The 24743-nt window shown below is 48.3% G+C and overlaps 1 protein-coding gene across 1 annotated transcript in view; it reads right to left on the reverse strand.

Moving 5' to 3' along the window:
* The window catches only part of DNAAF8 (dynein axonemal assembly factor 8), an 89210-nt gene that overhangs the window by 34282 nt on the left and 30185 nt on the right, over positions 1-24743 (reverse strand). The window contains exons 13-19 of the mRNA XM_058422629.1: positions 20374-20568; positions 11550-11666; positions 9084-9228; positions 6383-6614; positions 4462-4568; positions 1610-1764; positions 213-357 (exon numbers count right to left, since the gene is read on the reverse strand). Of these exons, the coding sequence (XP_058278612.1) occupies positions 213-357; positions 1610-1764; positions 4462-4568; positions 6383-6614; positions 9084-9228; positions 11550-11666; positions 20374-20568 (1096 nt within the window). The remainder of the gene's footprint in view (positions 1-212; positions 358-1609; positions 1765-4461; positions 4569-6382; positions 6615-9083; positions 9229-11549; positions 11667-20373; positions 20569-24743) is intronic.

Below are 24743 nucleotides of genomic sequence, written 5' to 3' on the forward strand. Positions count from 1 at the left end.
TCAAACAACTGGTGAAGGTCAGGCAGTTCTGTTGGATGTGTAGTAGTGACTGATTCATTCACACCTTGGTCTGGAGATTCCTACAGCAACAGGAGCAGGCCTTGAGACTCCCAGTAACTATTCCCTGTGCTGTGTTTGGACCGCTGAAGTGAAACTCACACACACCGAAATGCAAAGCCTCCCGCCCTTGCCCTGGGCAGGGCAAGCACTACCTGTCACCAAGGCAGGGATGTGATGTCTGGCGTTCTCCCTCCGCAGCAGCAGCAGCAGGCAGTGCCTGCGGGGTCCAGCGGGGACCTCTCCTCCTGCAGGACCAGCAGGAGAGCCCGAGCTCTCACCAGGGCAAAAGACAGCAATCTGAAATAAGGAGAGGCAGATTAGACTGCTAAATCCAGATGTAATTACTATAGGGCTCAAGCAAATAGATAAATTACAATGGCACAACAAGATACAGCTCACTGCTGAGCCACAGGAACTCCAATATCTGGGTGTTCCGCCTCATCTTTTTCTGAGACAGAGAAACTTAATTTGAACTCAGGGGAGAGGCTTAACACAAAATCATTCTGCCCTGCAGCTGGGCTGGACTAAAACCACAGCAGCTGTAACTCAGCTGACAGGAGGTACCATCCTAAGTCACACAAAGGTTATCTGGACTCCCAAATGAAGGGATGGCTTTCAGAAATTTTAGCTCCAAGCAGCACATTGGAACAATGGTTGCTGCTGTTAACTCCTTAATGGTCACTGAGCAGCAAATAGCTGGCTATTTGAGCTGTGGTATTCCATAAATAGGTTATATTCATTCTACAAAATATTACGGGCAGGGACATTGTTCCTTAAGCTTGATCACAGTACATGCAGGAAAGAGGGGATTTGTAGAGTTTGGTTTGCAAAATTATGCATTTGCTGAATGACACAGCAAAGAACCTTCAGCATGATGATTTGAAGCGTGGGGTCCACTCCTTTGCGAGAGAAGGTGTCATATTATTTCTGTGGGATTTATAACGTAAGAAGTGCAGCACTGGACTTCTTGCATATGCTAAGTTTGATTGCAACCTTGCATTTGTGATTATTGCTGTTTCCTTAGGCTGACTTGTCAAAATGCCAAGTGCACTTTACCTCAAACCTATCACTATGTTAGGCAGAGCTTCAAAGAAAAAAAAATCATTTTTGAAAGCTCTTTTTGAAACCCATCTGGAACGCACTGAAGTAGGGGACTTCATGCTGAAGGGCCCAGAGGGACTGTGAAGTACATCACCAAATATCAGTCTGTTAGTGAAGACTCTTCTCCTGAACCACCTTTGCAGATCACTATTTTGGTTCACGGGGCTACTGCCAGCTCTTGCTTCTTCTGACATCAGTGGCAAAATTCACGTTTGTTTTAGTAGGAGCAGGATGATGAATTTACACTCCTGTTCCCCATGAGAGGCCAAGGCTTTGTGGGATTTTCCTACTAGAGAAAAAGGCAGCACTGGAAGCAGCCAGAGCACCGCTCACAGGAGCAAGGAGAGACGGAGAAGTGAGAATTGGTGTCCTGGAGCACTCACTGCAGGGGTGCTGGCACGATTCCCTGCAGAGCAAGGGGTAACCCAGGGCACAAAGGGCACAGTACCTGCCCTGCTGTCATGCCCAGCACAGAGCCTTGCTGTGCTGAGAGCTGCAGCTGCCGCACTCCTTGCAGCACAAAGCCCCGGCGGGCGCAGGTCGAAAGCACAGCCCCATAGGCACGTGGAGGTACCACAGGCGACACCAGCAGAATGATGTCCCCTAGATCAAAGAAAGGGCAAGAAAAACAGCACATTATTGTCACAGAAGCTGTGGTATCAACACAAGGCAGCTCTCACAGCAGCTGCCTCCACCTTAAAGCAAACGGCAGCATCCCGAGCAGTGACCCTGTGTTTTACGGATTGTTTGCTGCAACCCAAGGCCAGCCCAGAGTGGGAAAGTTTATGGCATCATCAGTAACATCTTTATGAATCATCAAGTGAGACGAGCCAGTCTGTCTGCCCAGGAGTGTGAGCTGCTCACACGCAGTGTGTCGGTGCTGGCTGGGCTGTGGGAGCTGTCCCCGTGCAGCCCCCAGCACTCAGGGCAGGGCTGAGGCCTTGGAGGCCTGGCCACGCTCTGAGTGACCAAAGAGGGCAACAAGAGCTCGTTCTTGATCAATTTGTTCACTCCAAAGAGCACGAAGCAGCTCTGGCCATTCCTCTCTGCCGTTAATGGCGGTCTCAGCAGTCCTGCTCAGCACTCCCTTCTTGTTTCCCCTTGTTCCTGCCTTTAACCTTCATCCCAGACCTGGACTGTGGCACTAGCTCCTGAAGCTCAGGACCACCTGTGATCTCACCTTTGGTTTGGTTCCCTGGACATCGTGGGAATGGCACCAGCATGCCTTGTCCTGCCTGATCCTCTTCCAGCAGGTCTGGCTGCTCGAGCTTTCCTTGAATCCCTCATCCCAGTACATAAGATTGTAGACACAAGTGGAATTTACTCTGGCGTTAGAACCTTGGGTTTTTAGACTCCTGTTTTCCAGGCTGAATCCCAGGCTCACTGCCAACCTTGAGCAAGCCCAGGAGAAAGAGCCTCCAAGGCCTCCTGAGCAGCCCCCACACCTTCAGCACTGTGAGACAAGCTCAAGACCTTTCCCTGAAGCCTCTGAACTGCCTGAGCTCTCTGTTCTTACCACGACCTCTATTACGACACTTTCTCAGTCCCGACACCACTTTTTTTTATCCCTCACAATGTATATTCAGAGCTCCATAAGCTGCCAAGAGTGAGCTCTGAAGACAAATCCTCAGTACCACTTCTATGTGGCTTTCCTCTACACTGCCTCAGTAATTTCTCATAGCTTTAACCAACTGATTTAATGAGATTGGAGGATTTTCCCTTTTGTCCCAATTGACTCTGAGGGTAGGACAGTGAATATTTCTTTTTGTTCTAGACTCTGTGATATGGATATCTGTCCTGCCAAGGCTCAGCCTGGTAGTTCAAAGCAACAGCACCAAAACAAGGAAAACCTTGTATTTATCACTAAGGATGGGACAGGCAGAGTGGTTCTCTGCCCAAAAGCTCTGTTTGGCTTTGTGGCTTTAACACTGGCTCTTAGCCATATTCATGATATGGCAACTATCAAAATCTAAGATTGTTGGTGGGAAGATTTTGGCTTCTTTCCAGCTGATAACATTTTAAAAAAAACCCATTTTTTTGCACACACATATCCCAAATTGACAAGATTTGCTAGGGTCACTAAAATGCTGATTACTGAGAAGGAGCAAGTCTACATAGCTGCCATGCCTCTGCTCTGCACGGGTAAATATTGCTGTCTCCAAGAGGAGCTGCTGGAGACCAGAGAGAAGGAGTCAGTGAATGTTTCTTCTCCTGAAAACCCCAAGGGTGTCTGCTCCCAGAGCAGAGTTTCAGCTCCTCTTGCCAGAGGAGAGTTATCTGAGGAGCAAAGCTTGACAGTGACTTCTGAGGCTCAGTGCAGATGGAACGTGGTGTGGTGGAACTCAGCAGCCCACAGCAAATGTGAATCATTAACGGCCATAAAAGGAAGGGGAGGCAGCAAATGTGACTCATCCCATCAGTAGCCACCAGCTGCCATCAATCCCAATCCCAAATAACAGAGCCAAGGGCTGGCTGCCAAACTACCTGGGTTAGCATGAGCCAAAAGATTAAAAACTGTCTCAAAAATGTTTTTTTTTTCTCCTTTCTCCCATCTCTATTTTCCTTCCCTTCCACTCCTTTTTCATCCTTTTGCCTTATGCTTTCATTCTTTTCTCATGAATTCTTTCCTTTGGCAATGTAATTCCCTGTGACTTCTTCCTCTGTCACTCCAATCCTGCTTTCCTTCTGCCATCTCCTCCCTGACAGCTGCTGAACTTCTGCTCCCCACAGGCTTCATTCCTGTGAAACCACCTTCAGCTGGGGCAGCAGAAACCAGCCAAGAGCTCCAGGAGCATTGTCCAAACCCCCCCTGCACCCCCGTTGCTATTAGTCCCATAAAATGCACTCTTTTCTGACTGTGTGGTCAGTTCTGCCCTAACTGAAGCCTAAACCATTTAATTCCCCTGATCATAACGCTCAGTCTTCAGCAGGAGAGGCAGATGATCTCTGATCAATAAACAAGCTGTTTAAGGACTCTGTTAGGTGTTCATGTCACTGTTTCTTGGATGAACAGACCCCTCTGTGCAGGGATTTCCTGAGAAGTGGTTTTTTGTTTCTTTTTTCCCCTTCAGTGACATCTAAGCAGCTGCTCCCATGAGGAGGATGAGGTGTTGTCACTTCTCTGCTGCTTCGTTTCAGGCAACAGTGTTCCACTAGAAATTCATTCCTGGCTCCAGAACTGGCCAGGTCACATCCCTGAGCAATCCAGAGAGGCAGAACTGCCTTAGGTGGGCTGGAGTAAAGTGATGTTATCAGTGAAGGAGAACCATAAACCCTCAAATTTCATTTCCTAACACTGACCTTTGGTAGTTGAGACAAGCATGGCTGGAGGTCGAGGCAGCATCAAGCCCTGGAGGTCAACTTTTTCTTCATCTGCTCCTGCCCCAGCTGGTGAAGGACTCTGAGAGCTGCAGAGAAATGATAAATATTAAATGAAAAATTTTAAAAGGTTCTGACTCAAACCTACTTTCTGTGACAAATCCAAGGCCACAGAAGCTTCTCTGCTAAAACTGCTTTACTGGAAAAGCCATTTCAATCCCTTGTCCGTGACACGAGCTGCATCAAGGTCCCTCTTTTCATATTACTCTTCCTGAGGCTCTCTGTGTTCAATTAAAAGTAACTAATGCAAAGTAGCCAGCTTGGCAAAGAAATCTGGGAATCAAGAAATATGTCAGGCTGCACTGAAAGCAGAGCTTTTCCCACCCACAGACACATCCTAGTTGCTATTCACTTTGGGTTCTTTAGGCTGAGTTTAAGCAGTTTGAAGGGTTCGTGTTAGGCAACAAGGGCGATCCAGTCTGGCAGGGATGTTCATGCCAGCGAAACTTCCACAACATTCCTGCACATCCAAAAGGACCCAGTCAGGGCAGGGGGAACAGAAGGTGTGGTTGAAAGCCAGGGACTGTCTGGGAACACTTTTGGCTGGGACTGTGAGCTAAGGCTGCTCAGGCAAACCTGCTTCATCCCTTGCCACCACCACGGAGCTGGCTGGAACATATCCTGCTTGCTCACTCCCAGGAGCCCACAGCATTTGCAAGTCTAATCTGAAAAGGGCAATCTGAGCTGCAGTTTGTATTCCTGTCTCCCAACAGACCAAATTACCAGCATTGGGAGAAAGGAAAGTGCATTATATAGGATGTAGCGCCGCTCCGGACTGAGTTACGCCAGAGGAGCAGAATTCATCCTCTTTGTAATAGGAAAAAGGCATCCCTGAGGAAAACAAACAAATAAAGAGAATGAAACTTGGCCAAATTGATTTTTTTTAACATCTTAAACATAAAAATGATGAGAGTTGCTGGTCATGGCCCAGCAGAGCTGAACTCTGACACATAATCCTCCACAGCAATCCACAGGTTAATTCCACATGGCTGAGCCTTGCCACTCACAGAAAGCACCGACAGCAGTGCAGAGGATCTCACCTCAAGCCTGCTGCCTCTCACTGTGCCACCCTGCCCCCAGGATCAGGCAGGATCCCTAAAAACCTCCCCTGAACCTGCAGGTCTGAGCTTTCTGCAGCGGAGTTTCTCATGCAGTTAAAGGTTTATAAACCAGCCCTCATTTTCATAACTTCTCTCATCATCCTCCAAGGAACACTTCCCTACTGAATCCCTTTATGAGTTGATGTACAGGGCAAAGATAGAGCTTTCCTAGGAGAGGGTCAGCCACTGGCACACAGTTTTGCAGCTCTTCTTCAGCACCAGGTTTCCAAATCTTGCAGCAAGAGTATGAATTACAGGAACCAGGGAAGGGGAAACAACTGCAACTGTGCCTGACACATGCAGGAACTGAGAGCACATGAGCTGGAGCTGTGTCAGGGGAGGGTTAGCTGAGATATCAGGGAAAGGTTCTTCCCTAGAGGGTGCTGGCACTGCCCAGGCTCCCCAGGGAATGGGCACAGCCCCGAGGCTGCCAGAGCTCCAGGAGAGTTTGGACAGCGCTGCCAGGGATGCCCAGGGTGGGATTGTTGGGTGTCTGTGCAGGGGCAGGGGTTGGACTGGATGATCCTGGTGGGTCCCTCCCCACTCAGGATATTCCATGATCTGCTGCAGAAGACAGAAGGATTTCTGCAGACTGCACAACTGGCTTGGGAATACAAAAGAGGAGGGATTGCTCCCCCTGCACTGCAGGACCTCTGGAAGGCTGACACACATCTCCGTGCGCTGCCTGCCCCCAGGGCTCACTGCCTCTGGAACAACGGCTCCAGACCATCCCGGGCCATCACCTGGACGCCGGGGGCAGGATCCCAGCAGCTCTCCCTCCGAACCAGAGGCACAGCTCCCTGTGCACCCGGCGGGGCAGGGGCAGGAACACGACCGGCTCCGCTTGGCTCCGGGCCCTGGCAGAGCCCCGGGTGATGTCCTGCAGGATGCCATGGGCTTTGGGCCCTCTCACACCCAATGCCAGCACTGGGGGCACCTTGCCAGGCTCTGAAGTGTAGGAGGAAGGCAGCTTTTCTGTGGAAACAAACACACGTGTGAGTAAAACATGAAACAACCCACCCCAAAGTCATTCACTCCACTCAAGAGCTCCTTACAGATGTGTCAGAGCCAGATTTCAACAGAGGAACCACCTGGTTACCTGTCCTGGGTATCAATCACCTGGTTATCTGCCCTGGGTATCAATCACCTGATTACCTGCCCTGGGAATCAATCACTTGGTTACCTGCCCTGGGAATCAATCACCTGGTTACCTGTCCTGGGTATCAATCACCTGATTACCTGCCCTGGGTATCAATCACCTGGTTACCTGCCCTGGGAATCAATCACCTGGTTACCTCCTCTGGGTATCAATCACCTGATTACCTGCCCTGGGAATCAATCACTTGGTTACCTGCCCTGGGAATCAATCACCTGGTTACCTCCTCTGGGTATCAATCACCTGATTACCTGCCCTGGGAATCAATCACCTGATTACCTGCCCTGGGTATCAATCACCTGGTTACCTGTCCTGGGGGAGAGATGCTGGCAGCACCTGCCCACTTTTACCCAACAGCAAACCTGAGGTTAATTCAAGGCAGTCTGTTGAAGAAAGAGAAACTGGTTGCCTCGTGTTTGCTGTGAAAAGCTATCACAGAGCAGGTGATGCACTGGAAGTGTCCCTGCCCGTGGCAGGGGTTGGAACTTGGTGGCCTTTAGGGTCTTTTCAGCCCAAAGTGTGATTCTAAGCCAGCATTTCAAGTTCCTCTTGTCCATGACCACAAGCAAGGCTGGGGGATTGAAGTACAGGACAAGAACAGGGGCCTGAGGAAAGGGATGTTTTTGAAGGGGATCACAAACTGGAAATCCGAGGACTTCTTTTTTACATTATTTCGTCTGCATTAAATACAGATTTGGTACCATGCTGTAAGGTCTAGGCAAATATCTGATTTGCCACCTTTAATTTTCTGCCAGGATTTGAACACTGACTTCTCTTATTTCCTTCAACAACTCTTTCCTATGACTCTGGCAAACCTTTCTCCAGCACACTCTGGACCCAGGAAGTAACCCCAGAAAAAGCAAATTGGCCTCCTTTCCAGTTCTTACTGCAGATGTCAGAAAAAGCAGCAAGGTGTATGATTTTCTTCCCTTAGGCTTAAAAACATATTCAAATGTATAATTTCTTGCATAAGAATCAGAAAGCAGAACACAAATCTCCAGAGCAGGTAGATAATGGAGCAACTGGCTGTAAATATTTAAAATAATAATCTTAGAGTTATCAAGCTACGGGTAAAAATCTAATTTACAAACTCGCACAGCAGTTCTAAGCTCAAATGAATTGTCTCTTCATCCAAAATGTTCTTAAATAATGGTGCATGGTACAGAGCATTGAAGCAGATCTGCTGCCTGTCAGCTCCTAATGACTGCTGCTTTTATGGTTTTCTTACTCATTTCTGGAGCTCTCCTCCCTCTCCCCAGCTCTCACCAGGAATATCCTTCGTGCACAGCACCCAGGCAGCTGCAACTGCAGTCCCATTCCTAAGGCAGTGTGCTCCTACTGCTTTCAGATGCAAAAAGGGAGAGAGGAGACTGGGAATTGTTTCTGATTCAGCTGGTCTTCACTCCCTTTCTGCCCGAGGAGAAGGAAGCCCGTTCCTCTCCCTCTCAGCTTGCCTGTGCCCTGCCCAAGAGAAATGGACTATCTGCGTGAGATGGTGGCACACCTGAACCTTCCAGGAGAACTTCCTGGCTTCAAAGGAAGCACAAGCAACCTCTAAACTCTGCAGCTAAGGGAACACCTCTTGCTCTGGAGCTGTGCTGCAGTAGCAACCAATAATATTCCATAGTGCTTTAAGACAGGCTTCATCATCTCTGCTTCTCAAATGGGAGAAAATAAAGACCTGAGTGGCACATGCCAGTATTTGACACAGTGGTGTCTGATGTTCAAGACTTTGTGATTTGTGTTCAGAGCCCCAGATCGTGTTTATTTACCTTATCCTGCTGGTCTCCCAACTCAGATGGGATTCTATTAAATACTGTGACATTTCGGTGATGGTTTATCAGCCAAATGCAATTACAGGACAGCTAAATCAGTACTCCTCAAGTCCCACAGGCAATGAGATGGGGGAATTGTGGAAAAGGGAGGCTGGATTTTCTGCAGCTAAAACCTTCAGGAGTATCAGCAGGGAACGAAATGATTATATTTAACTCACATGAGCCTATCCCTGGGGCTCAGGGCACTGAAATGTGAGAAAGCTCACTACAAAGGAACAACAGCTAAAGTCTGAAATGCATCAAGGGTTAAAAATTCAGCTCATGGATATTCAACACTAGAAACAGAAAGAAAGAAAAACTCAAAACTATTCTGTAATTTCTTCTGGGAAAGATACAGGTGGATAAAGCAACCCTCACACAAATCTGACTCTCACCACTCTTCACCCTCGGTGCATTTACAGATCTGTGCCTTCCTCAGCATCCCGGGAGCTCTGGAGGAGAAGCAGAGCTCACCTGAGCTGGAGAGCAGCAGGTCCTGGCCGGGGTAGAGCAGGCGCAGGCCACACACATCCAGCCCAGAGCCCAGCAGCAGCTGCAGAGTGTGATGGGTCTCCAGGGGACTCCGGAAGAGAGCCTCAAACAGCAACACCATGGCAACCTGGAGAGGCAGAGAAAAACATGGCAAAAGGAGGGAAATGCTCCCAAGCCCACCACGACCTCAGAGCCGCAGCCCTGCTGCTCACCTGTAGTTCCCAGGATGGATCTGCACTGCCAGAGCTACAGAGAGGCCTGGGTTTGGTTTCTGTTTACGTGCAGTTAACACAAAAGGCTCTTGGCTTTGGGCTAAATCACAGCTATCAATGATAATGCCAATTGAATCAATTTCTGCTGATATAACTGTGCCTTTGTCACATAAACCCACTAGTAAAAATCTGCAAGGCCCCTGGGGCAGAGCCCACAGTGCATCCCTTCTGCTGTTAACTCTGTGCAGTACCATTTCCCCATCATTCTGGATGATTCAATAATAATAGATTCAATAATAATAATAATAGGTCGTGTCTCTGTACCTTTAACGGCACCAAAATCAACACTAAAAAATATCAAAAGGCAAACACAGCACTGGTACTGTCCCAAATTTACATTTCAGAGTCTTCTTTACCAGCCTAACCCATTTCAGCCCATCCTGGCACGTGGGGAGACTCACACCAACACATTCTGAATGTTTATACCCAAAAGGGAAGCAAATTATTATTATATTCCCCATCAGAGAAACAAATTGTTTTTAAAAGCAAGTGCTTTACAACAGGGAGTGGTGTGGTTCTGTGGATAATAACATGTCTAGCTGGGGATCAGACAAGCTGATTTTCTGGCCCCAAATTTGGGCGTGGTTCTCCTGGATGTTGAGCAGCTCAAGGATTTCCCCAGCTCAAGGTTTATGGCTGCAGCAAACGCCAAATGAATCCATCACTACTGGACACTTGAAATGAAATGTTACTGCCCCATAAAGACATTATGAGGCTTTACCATCACAATAAATGAAGATAGAAATTTACTCAAATCATATAAAAGTGGTCTAATTAGGAATAAAAGCTCCATTTCTTTACGTTAGTCTAGCTCAAGCTCTCCTGCTATTAACCCAGTACTCACAGCAGCCAGCGAGGAAGGATTTTCCTGTAGCTGCTCTGAGTGCCTGGGGCTGCCTGGGCTCGGGGCCAGCTGTGATAACGGAGCCATCCAGCACAGGGAAGCCTCAGGAAGTGCCAGTCTCCCCTTTCCTCAGGAGCCTGGCTCTTGGCCTCGCTCCCCACTGCAGCTTGGTTGAGCTGTGCCTGGCCTGGTCTCAGACAGCACAGCTCTGGCCACTGTCTGAACCCTGGACTTTTTGCATTTTCACTGGGGACTCCCAGTGCTGGACCCAGTTCTGGGGCCACCAACACAAGACAGGTGTTGGAGCCCATGGAGCTGCTCCAAGGGCTGGAGCTCCTCTGCTCTGGAGCCAGGCTGGGAGAGCTGGGGGTGCTCCCCTGGAGAGGAGAAGGCTCCAGGGAGAGCTCAGAGCTCCTGCCAGGGCCTAAAGGGGCTCCAGGAGAGCTGCAGAGGGACTGGGGACAAGGGATGGAGGGAGAGGACACAGGGAATGGCTTCCAGTGCCAGAGGGCAGGGCTGGATGGGAGATTGGGCAGGAATTGTTCCCTGGGAGGGTGGGCAGGGCCTGGCACAGGGTGCCCAGAGCAGCTGTGGCTGCCCCTGGATCCCTGGCAGTGTCCAAGGCCAGGTTGGACACTGGGGCTTGGAGCAGCCTGGGATGGTGGAAGGTGTCCCTGCCCATGGCAGGGGTGGCACTGGATGAGCTTTGAGGTCCCTCCCCACCCAGACCAGTCTGTGGCTTTGTGACCCTCAGCTGATGTCCATAACTGCTGCTGGCCCTGCTCTTCTCAGTAACAGCTCATTTCACATGGGTGAGGTCCTGTACATTTTGTGCTGCACTCCTAACCAAGAGGTAATTGAAATCATTTTAACCTTCTCTTCTCCTGGGTAGAATCAGTACAAACACTCCCTGCCTGTTCATACAGCACACACACAGTTACTCAAGGTCAGGCAGAACCAGAACCTTCAGAAATTTCTTAGAATGTTTCTGAGCCCAAGTTTAATCAAAGCTGTGCTGTTCACTGACTTACAGTCAAGCGGTTTCAGGTTATCAAAATTTTGTCTACTCTTACAGATTTGCACCCGGCTGGTAGCAATTTCTCCAACCCACACATTTCAAAGTTTAATCTTCTGTGGCTCAGAGCAATCAGCACATCAATACCGATGACATAAAATACTCAGCTGATATATTTACATCTGAGTGAAAAATACTTCAAGATCAGTATTTGTATCAAAGCTTTAGATTGAAATATTCCAGGGCACTTAATTGTCTCTCAGTGTCCCCCCTCAGCCCCGAGGTGAGGAAGGAGGGCGTTGTTTGTTGCTCTTTACCTCGGTGTCTGTGTCTCTGCAAGCCTCCATGGCACTGCTGTCAGGGAAGTGTTTGTCATCACTCTCAACTGTCTGCCAGTAAAATCCCTTTGGCACTGCAAACGCTTTCTCCACTGCCTGAAATGCACAAAGGACAGCTCTCACTTCCATGTTATCTTGGTCCCTTAAAATAAAGCAGGAAAATCAGGATCTTATGGGCACCGAGCATACAAGATGCAGCTGGTGGATTAAACTCAGCCCAGTGTTGTTAATTGATATAATTTGCTTTCTTGCAACTATTCCAGTAGCTTCATTTAAGTGACATCCCAACAATATGAATCTGCAACTGCTTCCCAAGAGCCTGAGCATTCCCAGGGTGCAACCCAGTGACTCCCCAAGACGCAGAGCACCCACGGACATCACCAGGAGCTGCATCCATCAGCTGAGACCTCAATTCTCCACGACTGTGCTGAGCACTCAGCAGAAAAGGGCTTTGTGAAAGCAATGGTCTAATTAACCAATCAAATGGAAGGGTCGGGAAGGGATTGCATGAACTTCTACATGCCTGTAGCCAAAATAGCACATTTCTCCTGCACTCATGTCACCACAAGTGACACATATCTGTTGGGCTCATCGTGCCACATCCTCATGGACCGGCAGAAAACTGGCATTTAGGTCACAGCTCGACACAAGCGCAGCATTTCCCAGGCTCAGCACCTTATTTTGTTTCTCATCCATTTTCTGGGCAGCCAAGCAAGCAACTTGTACAAGTGTAAGGATGTGTCACTCAGGAGGATGTGCCGTGACTGCACGCTCTGCAAGCAAAGCCACAGTCCAGAGACAAAGGCGACTCCCGAAAGTCACGTTTGTCAGCTCCTGCTTCGAACATTCCAGAAATACAGATGCATTTAGGCAGAGTTCACAGTGGGGAGGAATCATTCCAAGGATGAAGAAAAAAAAAAAGAATAGTCACTTTTAAAACACAGGCTCAGGTGCAGCTCAAAGAGGCTTCACGACTTTTAAAGGCTCTACTTCGATTTACAGCAGGTGTTAATTTGTCCTCTGCTCATGTGGACTGACCTTTTCAAAAACAGAAAAAGAAATTAATTTTCAACATGGTCTCATCAGGACTTTTATGATGGAGAGAAAAGGGGCTAGCCCTGCATGGAGAAGCATCCACTTTGCATTATGAGCTCCATATAATGCTGCTTAATTGTGTAATCACCTGAGAGATTTCGGGTGTGCTGCTTGGTAAATGATAGGCACTTCAGAGCATTCCACAAATGTTTCAAAGTAACAACCAGAAAATGAAATTCATTTGAATATTAAAACCCCTCTGACAACTGCCTTTCCACTTCAGTAATCTTTTGTGTTGTCTCCTTCCTCTATTTCCTGTGCTTCATGAGGTATTTGTCTGAAAGCAGAACTGGGGATTTCACTTTTCACCCCACTTCAGTCAAAAATCAACTGCACCAAACCAAGGGCTTTGGCATCTCCCAGTGAATGCGTCCATTCTGTCCTGCAATCCATCATTTCCCAGCCCCCACTGCTGATATTACATTTGGTTGCTGTGGAAAATATCATCAGAGGAAAAGTGGATTTAAGGAAAGGGATCTTCTCCCTTTTCAGGGAATGGTGCACGGTGCCAGCTCCTATCTGCAGCAGTGGCACAGTGCAATGAGCCCAGATGAGCCCTGCAAAGTGGGAATGCAGCAAAATCCCAGTTTCCTATTTCTTCCAGCTGTTCCTTGAACAAACCTCATGTCTGTGAATGTTCAAGAAGGATAAGAAGGGACAAAGGTGGTCAAACCAACACCAGCCTCTATTTCCATAGAAACCTCCAGGATAATCATCCAGCTCCAGGACACAGGGTGGGAAATCCAAGGGGAGCACCCTGGTGTAAGCTTTGGATCCTGGTGATCCCAGGACGCTGCTCCAAGGCCACAGCAGGGAAGCAAGGCCTGTGGGATTTGCTCCTGTCATCCGTCACATCTCTTTTCTAACAGCCAACCTGAATGGGAGTTCACAAACCAACAGAAAATGGAGCTTGAAATGTCTTATTTCTCCTCATGAATTAGGAAATAGATGGCTGCAGGATGAGCACCCTGCTTTGTCCAGCCTGGCTAAAACGGGAGAGCTCCTGACACAGCCTTCCTATGCCATCAACAGGAACAAACAGGGAGAAGGTCACTTTCCCCATGATGTAGGAGAGAATTGCATGGAGTCAGTTGTTCTAGTACTGAGCTGAGCCCTTTTGGACACTAAAAGAGAGAGGGACCCTCTGCAGGCAGCTGCAGGAGCCTTCTCCTGCTCAAATAACTCAGCCACTATTTCTGTTTATCATACTTTAGTGCTACTTTTAACGTTCTCCAAGAGGATAGGTGTGAGAATTGTATCTGTTTCCCTTCAGGGCTGGTTCCTCTCACTCCTCCAACATCACAGCTGCTGTAAATCTTTTCCCAAGCCTGTGGAAGCATCAGCTCTGAGTACTGACCTGTGCCCTGGTGGGAGGAGAGGGAACTCCCCAAACCCTACAGGATGGTGAAGAGGCAGCCCAGCCTTTGATCCTCACCTGGAAACACCACTCCAGAGAGGCTCTGAGCCCTGTACCAACCTCCCATCTCCTGGGAAAAGCCTTATCCCAGGGTGGAAGGCTCCCTGCACTCAGCCAACAGCAGCTGCACAGCCCCAGGGATGCTCTGACTTGTGACAGCTTTCAAGCCCCAGACTCATGGAACCATAACCATCCCCATGTGTGCCTGCAGGGCTTCTTACAGCACTGACATCCTCTCATCCACGCTGCCGTGATCAGGGTGAGCAGGGAGGGAGGGCACATCCAGAAACTCCTGGGTTTAGTTATTCCTTTTTGCCAATTTATCCTTCGTTGGTTTGGGTGACAAATTCCAGCTTCTGCCACCTTAAGACACTGGAAAAGACCACTTTGTGCCACAGCTAGGACTGAACACACACCAGTTTTTCCAAAAGCATTTAAAAGAAACCCCAAGCTCCTGCTTTGTTTCAGAAAATATTACCCAGATGAAGGCAAACAGTTCCAGGAAGGAAACTCACAGGAGAACAAAAAAACGTGCCATAAAATCCTCAGGAGAAAGAAGAATAAGCACATTTCAGCCGAGACTGGAGCTGCAGCAAAGCCATGAATATTTGACTGTCACACAGAAATATGACCAAGCCCGTGATCCCCTCTTTGCGCTTACAGTGTTTTCTGTTCCCATCTCTGACAACAAAGGGAGATCTTTTGCTGTCAGCTGATCTGAGGGAGTCTTTTAAGTTGCAAGGAATCTTCCAGGCTGTTCCCAGCCCCAGCAGGAAAACAGGAACTGCAGGAAGCATCCCCATGTACTCCACAATCTCAGCTCCTCACACACAAGGCAAAGATCTGCTCAGCCATTATCTCTGTGAGACAACACCAAAGCCCACAGAGGAGGATGCTGCACTTCCAGTACCTGCAGAGGCAGGTGGGAGCTCTGTGCTGAGGTAACCTCTCCCTGCCAGCCCTGCTGAGCACACCAGGGGAAAGCACTTCTCTCTCTCTCTCACTCAGCAAGGCTCATGTGTGATGTGATTCACCAAATCCTGCCCCTGAATGAGGCAGCATCACTCTCAAGCTCTCTCCTCTCCCTGCTGCCGCGTGCAGGAGCACAGTTTTCCTGGTAGGATCCAGATTAACACGATGTTGAGTGTGCTCCCTGCACATCTTCCCTCCCCACTGTGCATGCTCTCTTCAGATGGCTACAGAATTTAGCACAGGAAAAGTGGCGGCACCACAGGAAGAGCCCAGGCAGCAAAAAGTCTGGGATAGAGAGGGCTCATCAAGGAAGGCAAGCAGTTCTGGTGAGAGTATTTCAGGCAGTTTGAAATGGATCTCACTCCCCCTTGTTCCCCTTCTGGATTGGGAAAGGGATATCTTAAACCACAGAAGACAGAATGGGATAGCGGCTCCCAGCCTTTGTGCCCAGCAGCACTAATGGCAAAGCACAGCAGCTCCAGAGTTCTTTAAAGCTGCTCTTTTCAGGAATAAGGAGTGATGGACACAATCTAAATGTGAACTGTCAAATTTTAGGATGAAAGAAAACCTGTAATGTTTTATTCCTCTCCAAGCTGCGCCTTTAACTTTGTGCCAGCTCTAGTAGACATCAGCGTAGTCCTTCCCCCTTCTAAAGGTTAGGGGGGGTTATTTACAAATGCCAGTAGCTGCCTGAACTCCTGGCTCCAGGAAAATAAATGCCAGACTCCAGCAGGACTCAGCCAGGGCCAGGATGTCACCTTCTGCCTCCTGAAGATACAGCCATGCAGCTATCCTGGGCTGCAGCTGTGGATTATTTTCTGTAAATGTAAATAGATGAAGTCCCAGGACAAACATTTCTCTCCCAGACGAGCCTTACCATTGTGGAATCACCAGCCAGACGTGCTCTCACCCAAGCTGTTGGTACAACTTGAGCGGGCTGCACAGCAGACTCAGGGTGCCAGCCAGGCAAGACCTGACCCTTTCCACCAACTCAGATAAAGACAAGGCACAGGCAAGATTTGAAAGCAAAGGGCAGGATGAGGCTGTCCTTTCGAACCTCCTGCTTTACAGCTTCAGCCTGAATGTCCCAGAGCTGAGTGCTGGACTCCATGGCTGGCACTGCCCATGCTGCAGGACTCATCCTGCCAGGTCTGCTTTGGGTGAGCCCGTGTGGAGGAGCTGTCCTGGGTGTTTCATCCCTCCCTAATGCCCTGTTCAGCTGCACAACAATCAAATCCTTCAAGCTTTGGAGGAGGAAAGCACATCCCTAGGTTGTGAACTAAATCTGGGAGCTCACAGCGATGTGGGGATCAGGTCTGGGAGCTGAGCAAGTTGTGCTGCTCTCCAGGCAGCTCTGGTGGCATCTCCATCCCAAAACATGGCCCAGCCTGGGTGCTGCTCCCACAGAATGAAATGTGAAAGAACAGATGGGGCAATAACCCCAACCCAAACCACAGCTGCCAGCAGCACAGCCACTGAAGCCCAGCAAAGCCCAGTTCCTGCAGTTTGGGATGTGTGAAAGGCGATGCCCTCACAGCCACGGGCCTGGGTGAAAGGCTGATGTGGGAATCAGTAACAGTTCCCTGAGCACACCTCCCTCAGCACTGAAATTAAAAGAAGTTACAGCAAAAGACAGTGGAAGATGCTGAAGGCAACTCAGCAGGGCCAAGGCCACGGTGCTTGTCAATGAATTAATGTCACAGCACTCAGAGTTTCAACTCAGAGAGCTCAGAGCGTTCTCACTGAGCTCATGCTGAAACTCAGACTCACAGACCTGAAAGATCCTCTGGAAGTGCCTCCCACTCCCTCTTCAGAGCACAGAGATCTTGGGAATCTCAGCTCTAAATCCGTGCCTCAAGTGCACAGAGCAACAAGTGCTGCATCCAGGGCTGCTTGTCCACAGGCATTTCCAATTTCAGCAGCAGTGTCCAGCTCTTCATGTATCCAACATGGTTATTTCAGAATTTGAAATAAGGTATGCAACTTTCAAAGCCTGTGTGTGTGACAGCTTCTATGGCAACACAGTTAACATCAGCTCCAGCAGGGAAAGCCCAAAAAGCTGAAATTCCACATGAAAGAACTACTCTACTTTCTGCCAGCCCCTCTGCCACACATCAGCCTTGCTGTTAGGTCAGTCTGTGCTGCTGGGCACTTTCAGCAGGCCTGGGTTACAATACAGGGGCAAAATCAGCTCCCTGGACCCAGTTCTGGGATTCTTATCTATTATTAACCAGAAAAAAACCCACCAAAAACCACCAAAAAATGGAACTTTGCTTAAGCAAAGAGTAAGGAGGAAACTTTGTGTAGACCTGGCCTTAATCACTCCTGTTTAAAAAACCCACACAAACTTTGTGTCAGAGCAGGGAAGCTGCTAAAGGAGCAGCACAAGGGGAACCGATTACCAGAAGGAGCAAAAAAAAAATTAATTTCCTGGAATTTAAAGTAAAAAAATCTCCTTCACCTTGACTTAGGGGTGTCGGTGGACAGAGGAGGAGGGTTGGAGATTCCCCTTCTTCCTTAAAACCTCCCTGAAAACGCTGCTGTGCTCTGACTCCTCTGTCCTGGCAGGCACCTGCACAGGCTGGGAGCTCAAGGACATGCTCTGGAAGCTGATCATCAAGGGCTGCATCTTTTGGGCAAATGTCCCAATGTCCAGAAGAACTGAGGGAGAGGAAAAGAATTCCAGGCCAAGAAAAACAGCATCAACAGTGGCTCTGTGTTACCCTGGTTTTACTGAGTTTTTTATAGCCTTTTTGATCTTCATAAATGGAGTCAGATCTTTTTAGTTATTGTACAATATTAAGAGCAGTTTTCTACCTTTTCCCACAGATGTAACATAAACAAATCCTTTGTTTTTCATTCTCTGTCCTTTGTTTGCATATTTCTAACCTGAAAACAATTGTAACTGACAGTTGGTTTAGCCACTTGGCTGAGGGGTGAAAAACCCCAGAAGCCAATCAATCTTCTGCTAGACCCACAAATGTATAAAAAGTAAGAAATAAAACAAAGAGGCTCTCTCTCCGCCCTGTCTCAGCTTTGAGCTGGATCGGAAAAGAACCTCTGCCCTGCAAAAACGCTTGTCTGCGTGTGGCTGCTTTGTGCGTCTCGGTGACAGCTCTGTGTCTGTCATCCGTATCCCTAAAGTGAATGTTTGCATCCTGAGGCTTAGCAGCAGAAAGCACTTTTATTTTATGCTAAAATGAAGGAATCCTCTTTCTGCTGACAGGGGACCTTGCAGCTAACAGCTTCCAGAGGGATGTTGTCACTCCCAACCCAAGCAGGGCTTTAATGACTGCATTGTGAGCTGCTGCTCCTATCAGGAGTGAATTGCTGCAGGTTAATAGGCTCATTGCACAGCACTCATAAAAATGCCTCCAAAAACCTGCACAGGCAAAGCAATCTGTTTGGGGTCCAGAACAGGCAGAAAACCCAGCAGACAAATTGACTGAAAACAAGACATTGGCTCATGCACTAACAAACAAAAAGCATAAAGGTTATTACAATTACTGCTGGCAATTGCTCCCAGATCACACACAGAGCTGCTCAGTACACAACAGCTTCCCTCTCCCTCCATTTCTACCCATTTTTTTCCACCATCCGGCCAGGATTTCTCTCTCTGACTCTGATCTACCTGGAGCAAAAGCAGGGATTCACTGCATGCTCCTCCAACACGTGGGCACAGGTTCTTTGGGCTGCTTAGTTTTGTACACACTGCCTCCAAACAAAGACAAATGTTCAAAAAGCACAGCATGGATCACTGGCCTTGTACCAAACCTTCAGACCAAAGAAGTTAAAAGAATTTGATCCCGAGTTTCCTATGCAGCATTTTTTGGCTGCATTTTAATGACACTTGGGAACATTCTCAGTTGGTAGCACTTTGCAAAGCTCCAGGGCAGACATCAGGGTGAGCTGCTGCCTGCTGAGAGCGTGGCTCATTGAGCCCTGCTTTGGAAATCAGCCTTGCTGCCTAACCAGCTGTGAAAATGTGGCTGTTCCAGCCTGGCAGTGCCCAAGGCCAGGCTGGGCAGGGCTTGGAGCAGCCTGGATAGTGGAAGGTGTTCCTGACCATGGCAGGGGTGGAATGAGATGAGTTCTAGGGTCCCTCCCAATCCAAACCATGCTGTGATTCCATAACTCTGAAAAAGCCACGACACACATTGGTCTCAGCCTCACTCAGGCCTGGGAGGCACAGAGCACTTGAACTTGGGAAGAGAATGTGGTTTTAAAATTGACATCATTTTTTCCATGGCATCAAGGCAAAGATCCACCCCCAGAAAGCGCCTGCTATCTTGCTGTTCAATTCCTAATGATTTATAATTCCCCTAATAAGGGATTTGCATAAAAGCCCTGGCTGTTTTAAATGATGCCTTATTTTATGCCTTAAAAGCATACAGCAGATTTATCTTTTACGAGTACGTCAGACTCTTTATGGCTCTTGCTTCTGGCTTGAAAGCCACTGTGACTGCAAATCAACAACGCTAAGCCTCCTTTTCCTGCACACAAGTGGGATAAACCTTTAGGCAAATTGCTAAGTGCACTGCTAAACCCCTAAGCTTTCATGGCATTGATTCTCACAGAGTCATAGTAATCCCCAAGTCTGGTTGAAATGGCTGAAAAGTTCTCATGCCACATAATTTTCAAAATTAAAACTTCATTGTGAACAAGAATTGCAGGCTTTGCCATTCCCTGGAATTGCGTCCCAAGGGTTTTATTAATCTAAAAATATTGGGAAAAGACCACCATTGTCCAAAGGCTGGTGCTGTTGTGGGAAAGAAATAAATAAACAAAACATTCCTTCAAAAGGTATAGAAATCAGGTCATATTAAGTGCTGCTTTGAAAACCCACTCTCAATATTTACACCAAGGCAGGAAAGGCTGGTAAAGGCCTAAAAGCATCATTGGATGCCCTCAAGGAATAAATTCCCCCAATTACTATAAGGAATTCTTGTAACACTTCAATTGGTGGAATATTTGTTATGGAGCACTTGCTAATCTGACAGAAGTGAAAGGTTAATTATTATTCTGCTGATAGACAGCAGTGAGTGCTCCTGCAGACATTTCCAGGCAGGCAAGAGATTGGAAGCACTTGATTTGGAGAGGTGCTGTGTCCTTGTAGCTCACACACTTCCCTGGAAATCCACAGATATTAAAATGACAGAACTGAATCACAGAATATTCTAATATTAGAAACATTTGTTTTCAAACTCTGTTTAAATCCTTTGCTAAAGCAAATGAGAATACCTGTTAACCATGGAAAAAACAACTTTTACTGGACCTGATCAAAAAATTACCAGAAGTCCCAGAACTTCTGTACAGTACCTGAGGGTCAGGATTAACAGCAGTGATGTTACTGAGCAGGACAGAGGGAATTCCAGGAAGAAGTGGACACAGGTGGTTTTGGAAGCGACTGGCCAGTTCATCTCTCCACCAAATAACATCTGGAAGCCACGTAGAGGTCAGAAATGCAGAAACGCTCTGGTAAAACCTGGATGTTCCCTGAAGATGTTCTGCAGCCTGCAAAGAGCCAGTGGTTAAGAAGCCTTGGTGATGGTTTCAGAACTCCATACCTTGCACCTGCAGCAGCTCCTCCTCTGTCCACGGCCATCCCAGACTCCAATTCCACACAGCTGCCCTCAGATTCTCCAAACCAACCCCTGGTGTGACACCCTGCACCTCCCAAACCCTTCATCCCGTGCTCATGCCATCCATCAGCTCACCAAGCCTGTCCAAAGCAGATCCCACCACACACAGAGGGAGAGAAAAGCCCATAAACGGGACCAGAAACCAGCCCAATACAATGAAACATCAACTTCCAAAGGGTTTCTTAGGAACATAAAGGAAAACACTCGTTAGTGCCCCATCCCTGGAAGTGTTCAATGCCAGGCTGCAGAGCACTGAGCACCCTGGGCCAGTGGAAGCTGTCCCTGCCCATGGCAGAGGGTTGAAATGAGATCACCTTTAAGGTCCCTTCCAAGCCAAACCATTCTGTGATTTTTTTAAGATTGAGGCTAATATGAATACTGAAACATGAATATTGAATACTGGACTGCTAAACTACAGGTCTCCATCATTTAACCTCTCCTCTAAACCTCACTGTACTTTAGGTTGATTCTTAATTAGCAGGACTTTCAGAGAACAAAACCAGTGACCCAAAGGAGACCTAATTAAAAATTAAAAGACTCAACAATTGTGCAGAACATCTCTGCACCAGTTACTTGAAGGAGGTGAAGATCCTGCTCTGCCCTGGTGTGGCCTCACCTTGGCTCTGGGGCAGTTGTGGGTGCCACGATGTCGGAAGGGTCTGAAGCTGTTGGAGAGTGTCCAAAGGAGGGACATGGGCATGGGGAAGGGTCTGAGGGGCAGCTGAGGGCACTTGGATCATTCAGCTGGAGAAGGAGACTGAGGGCAGGGCTCAGCGGGGGCTGCAGCTCCTCCCGAGGGGCAGCTCCCATCTCTGGGACAGGGAAAGGCTGGAGCTGGGCCAGGGCAGGCTCAGCTGGAGATCAGGGAAAGCTTCTTCCCCAGAGGGTGCTGGCACTGCCCAGGCTCCCCAGGGAATGGGCACAGCCCCGAGGCTGCCAGAGCTCCAGGAGAGCTTGGACAATGCTCAGGGCATTCCCACAGGGTGGGATCACTGGGTGTCTGTGCAGGGCCAGGGGCTGTGCTGGATGATCCCTGTGGGTCCCTCCCCACTCAGGATATTCCATCATTCTGTGATTATCGCACCTAAAAAAAGTGAAGCTCAAGGAGCAAAACCCCAAATCAAAGGACAGAGACTGGGAAAACCCCAAATCAAAGGACAGAGATTGGGATCTCCTCTGAGCCACCAGAGAATGAAATGATGGAGATACACAGAGAGGAGCCCAGAGCTCCACACAGGGCCAGTGGGAGAACTGGGAATGCTGGGGAGATTCATAAGAGCAGAGGCTGTACAAATCTAATTCCCATCAGACATGCCTGGAATTGCAGCCTGTTTACCAGCACACAGGGATTACAGGAGTGTTTTGGCATTTGTTCTGACAACGAGAAACCAAAACCAGGCAGGGATGTTGAAATCTGCCTCACTTGTAGCTGCTGTTTGGAGGAGGACAGAAATAAAACCATGCTAAACTACTCCCCAAAAAACTGATAAAAATGAAAGGAAACATAGCAGAACCACTGGGTATAGGAGTAGATGCCATCCCAGGTGAATGAGCCAAAAGACTTCTTGATGTGCTAAGAACAGGAGCTTTTGTCTGGAGAAGACACTATTATTATTCTAGTTATAACTATTACACCTTGGGACAGAGAACAAGAATGTGATAAATAATAAAAGATACACAGATAACAGTGAAGTGGCCAGTAAATAAGAAACTGATGGTTCAGAGGCTCCTTTTGGGGCTGAAAATGGACTCTGGGCTCTACACATTAATATTAAAATATCATTTGTCATCATGGTTAACATTTACACATACTTGGTCTTTTTGCATAATCCAAAAGAAGGAACTAAAGGTCTCCCTAAATTCTTATAGCAAACAGATGGAACAAAAGCACGTGGAAACCCAATCATATCTTAAAGGCAAGCCCTGAAAAGTGTATCTTTGTGCCCACAGGACTGGAACCAGAACGAGTAAGGGTCACAACAGGATTTTGTTTTCCAACTCAGTCACTGAAAACTTGCACATTGACAGGACAGTGAGAGACTGAGGGCTGCAGTGTGAAGAATAACGTCCACGTTTCTTTCCACAGTAGCTGAAGCTGCTCCAGGGCAGGAACAGGGAGAGACTTGCTGTCATTTTCCTTGTCTCTGCTGGGGCTGACATCCCAACTTTTGTTGTTCCTCCCAGCTCTGATCTCTGCTGGGGAAAGCAGCAGTTCTACAAATGCCTCAGGAAAGAAAGATTGACACAAGCCAGTGCTGCCACAAAGAGCCTCTAATGAGGGAGAGGAAACCTAAGTCCTGCTTGGAAGAACTGCCCCAACCCCTGAAACGTCACTGCTGTGCAAGGGAGCTGAGCTCAGAAGTTTTTCATGATGAGGGTGGGCAGGGGCTGGCACAGGGTGCCCAGAACAGCTGTGGCTGCCCCTGGATCCCTGGAAGTGTCTGAGGCCAGGCTGGATGAGGCTTGGAGCAGCCTGGGACTATGGAAGGTGTCCCAGCTTCTTGCAGGGATTTGGATTGGATGGCCTTGAACGATCCCTTCCAATCCAAACCCTTCTGTGATTCCATGAGCAGGACTGGAAAACTGCACCGTTTGTTCCACCAGGTTGTGATTTAACCCTTCCCAGCTTCAAGCAAACACTCAGGGCAGCCTGAGCCCACAGCTCCAAAAGTTCATCCAGTTCTGTAACCCTGTAACATATTTTGAGCATAATCAGTGCTCAATAATTTTGGTGCTTTGGCCAAGCCCTCAGCTGGAATCAGCAGAGAGCAGGTCAGGCTCTGTCCCTCCATTCCCTTGGCTCCACAGAGGAAACACCTTGAATTCAGCTGTCTTGGGCAGGAACCAACACCAAGTGTTTGTCCAGTCCAGCAGAGCCTGGTCTCATCAGCCTCTGCCCAGGGCTGCTCAATCACTAATGGAAAAGCTGCTCATGGGTTTGGGCTGGGTTTTTTTGGTAGTGTTTTAATCACGACATTTGGTGCCAGCATCCATCATTTATTTTCAGGAGCACTGGAGCCACAGCTGTCAAACTCCAGGTTTTGTGACACAACATGGGAAATTCAATCCTTGCTGCTCCCAGGCAGCAGCTGCAAGTGAAGAACATTTGCTGCAGCTGAGGAGGGAATGCTGAAGTGTGTTTTAAAAACATGTTCACACATCCTGCTCCATTTAGGCTCCCCATGGTGTGGCCAGCAGGTGTAATACAAACACCTGGGGATGAGGCAGGCAGAAACAGAGTAGAAAATACACTACCAGCTCACTGAAGCCACAGAAGCTTTTTTGAGCCACCTGAGAGGAACTCAGCAGCCTCAGCAGAGCACAGAGCAGCACCTCAAAGGTTCCTGGGCCACAGGACAGCTGTTCAAGCAAGTGGCTCTCAGAAGATCTGGGGGACACAGGGATTGTTGTTCCCCAAACCCACCTGGCAAGAGTCACCCACACTGCTCAGGTAAAAGAGGTATTTACGTCAGCAAGAGTGGCAATAGTACCTAAAAAGCTGTCTCCAAAAAAGCAATGTATCAAAAGAGCTCTGTGAAAGACAGAACCGACAGAGCAGAGCCCAGAGCTGCAATTTCACAGCTCCGCTGTGTTCAGGACAGGAGTTCATATCATGTCTCACATCACATGTGCCACCTGCACGTGCTAGATTTCCACCCTTTGTGCAAGACCTTCCAGTTTCATTGCACAGCTCAGGCTCTGGGGCCCATCAAAACTGAGGGAACAGGCTCAGGTCCTGCTTCCAGGCCTCAGCTCCTGGCAGTCAAATAAAAATAACCCCTCCTCCTGTGCCACACTCTTCACATGGTTGAAATAAAGGAGGAAAAACCATAATAGGTGCCAAAAGACGTGTCTCCTCCAAATCCAGCTAAATTTCTGCAGCGTGGGGTTACAGCTAATGAGCAACTGACAGAAAACAAGAAACCACAGAGAGCTTGTTTCTGGTCTGCACATAACCCAAATGCAGCAGAACTGAGGGCAGCTTGGCTTGGCAATTAGTGTAAGCAATCCTTCAGTCCCACAGTGCTGGGCTGTTCCCCCATCCCA

Source organism: Hirundo rustica, chromosome 15, assembly GCF_015227805.2.
Source record: "Hirundo rustica isolate bHirRus1 chromosome 15, bHirRus1.pri.v3, whole genome shotgun sequence".
Classification (NCBI taxonomy): Eukaryota; Metazoa; Chordata; class Aves; order Passeriformes; family Hirundinidae; genus Hirundo; species Hirundo rustica.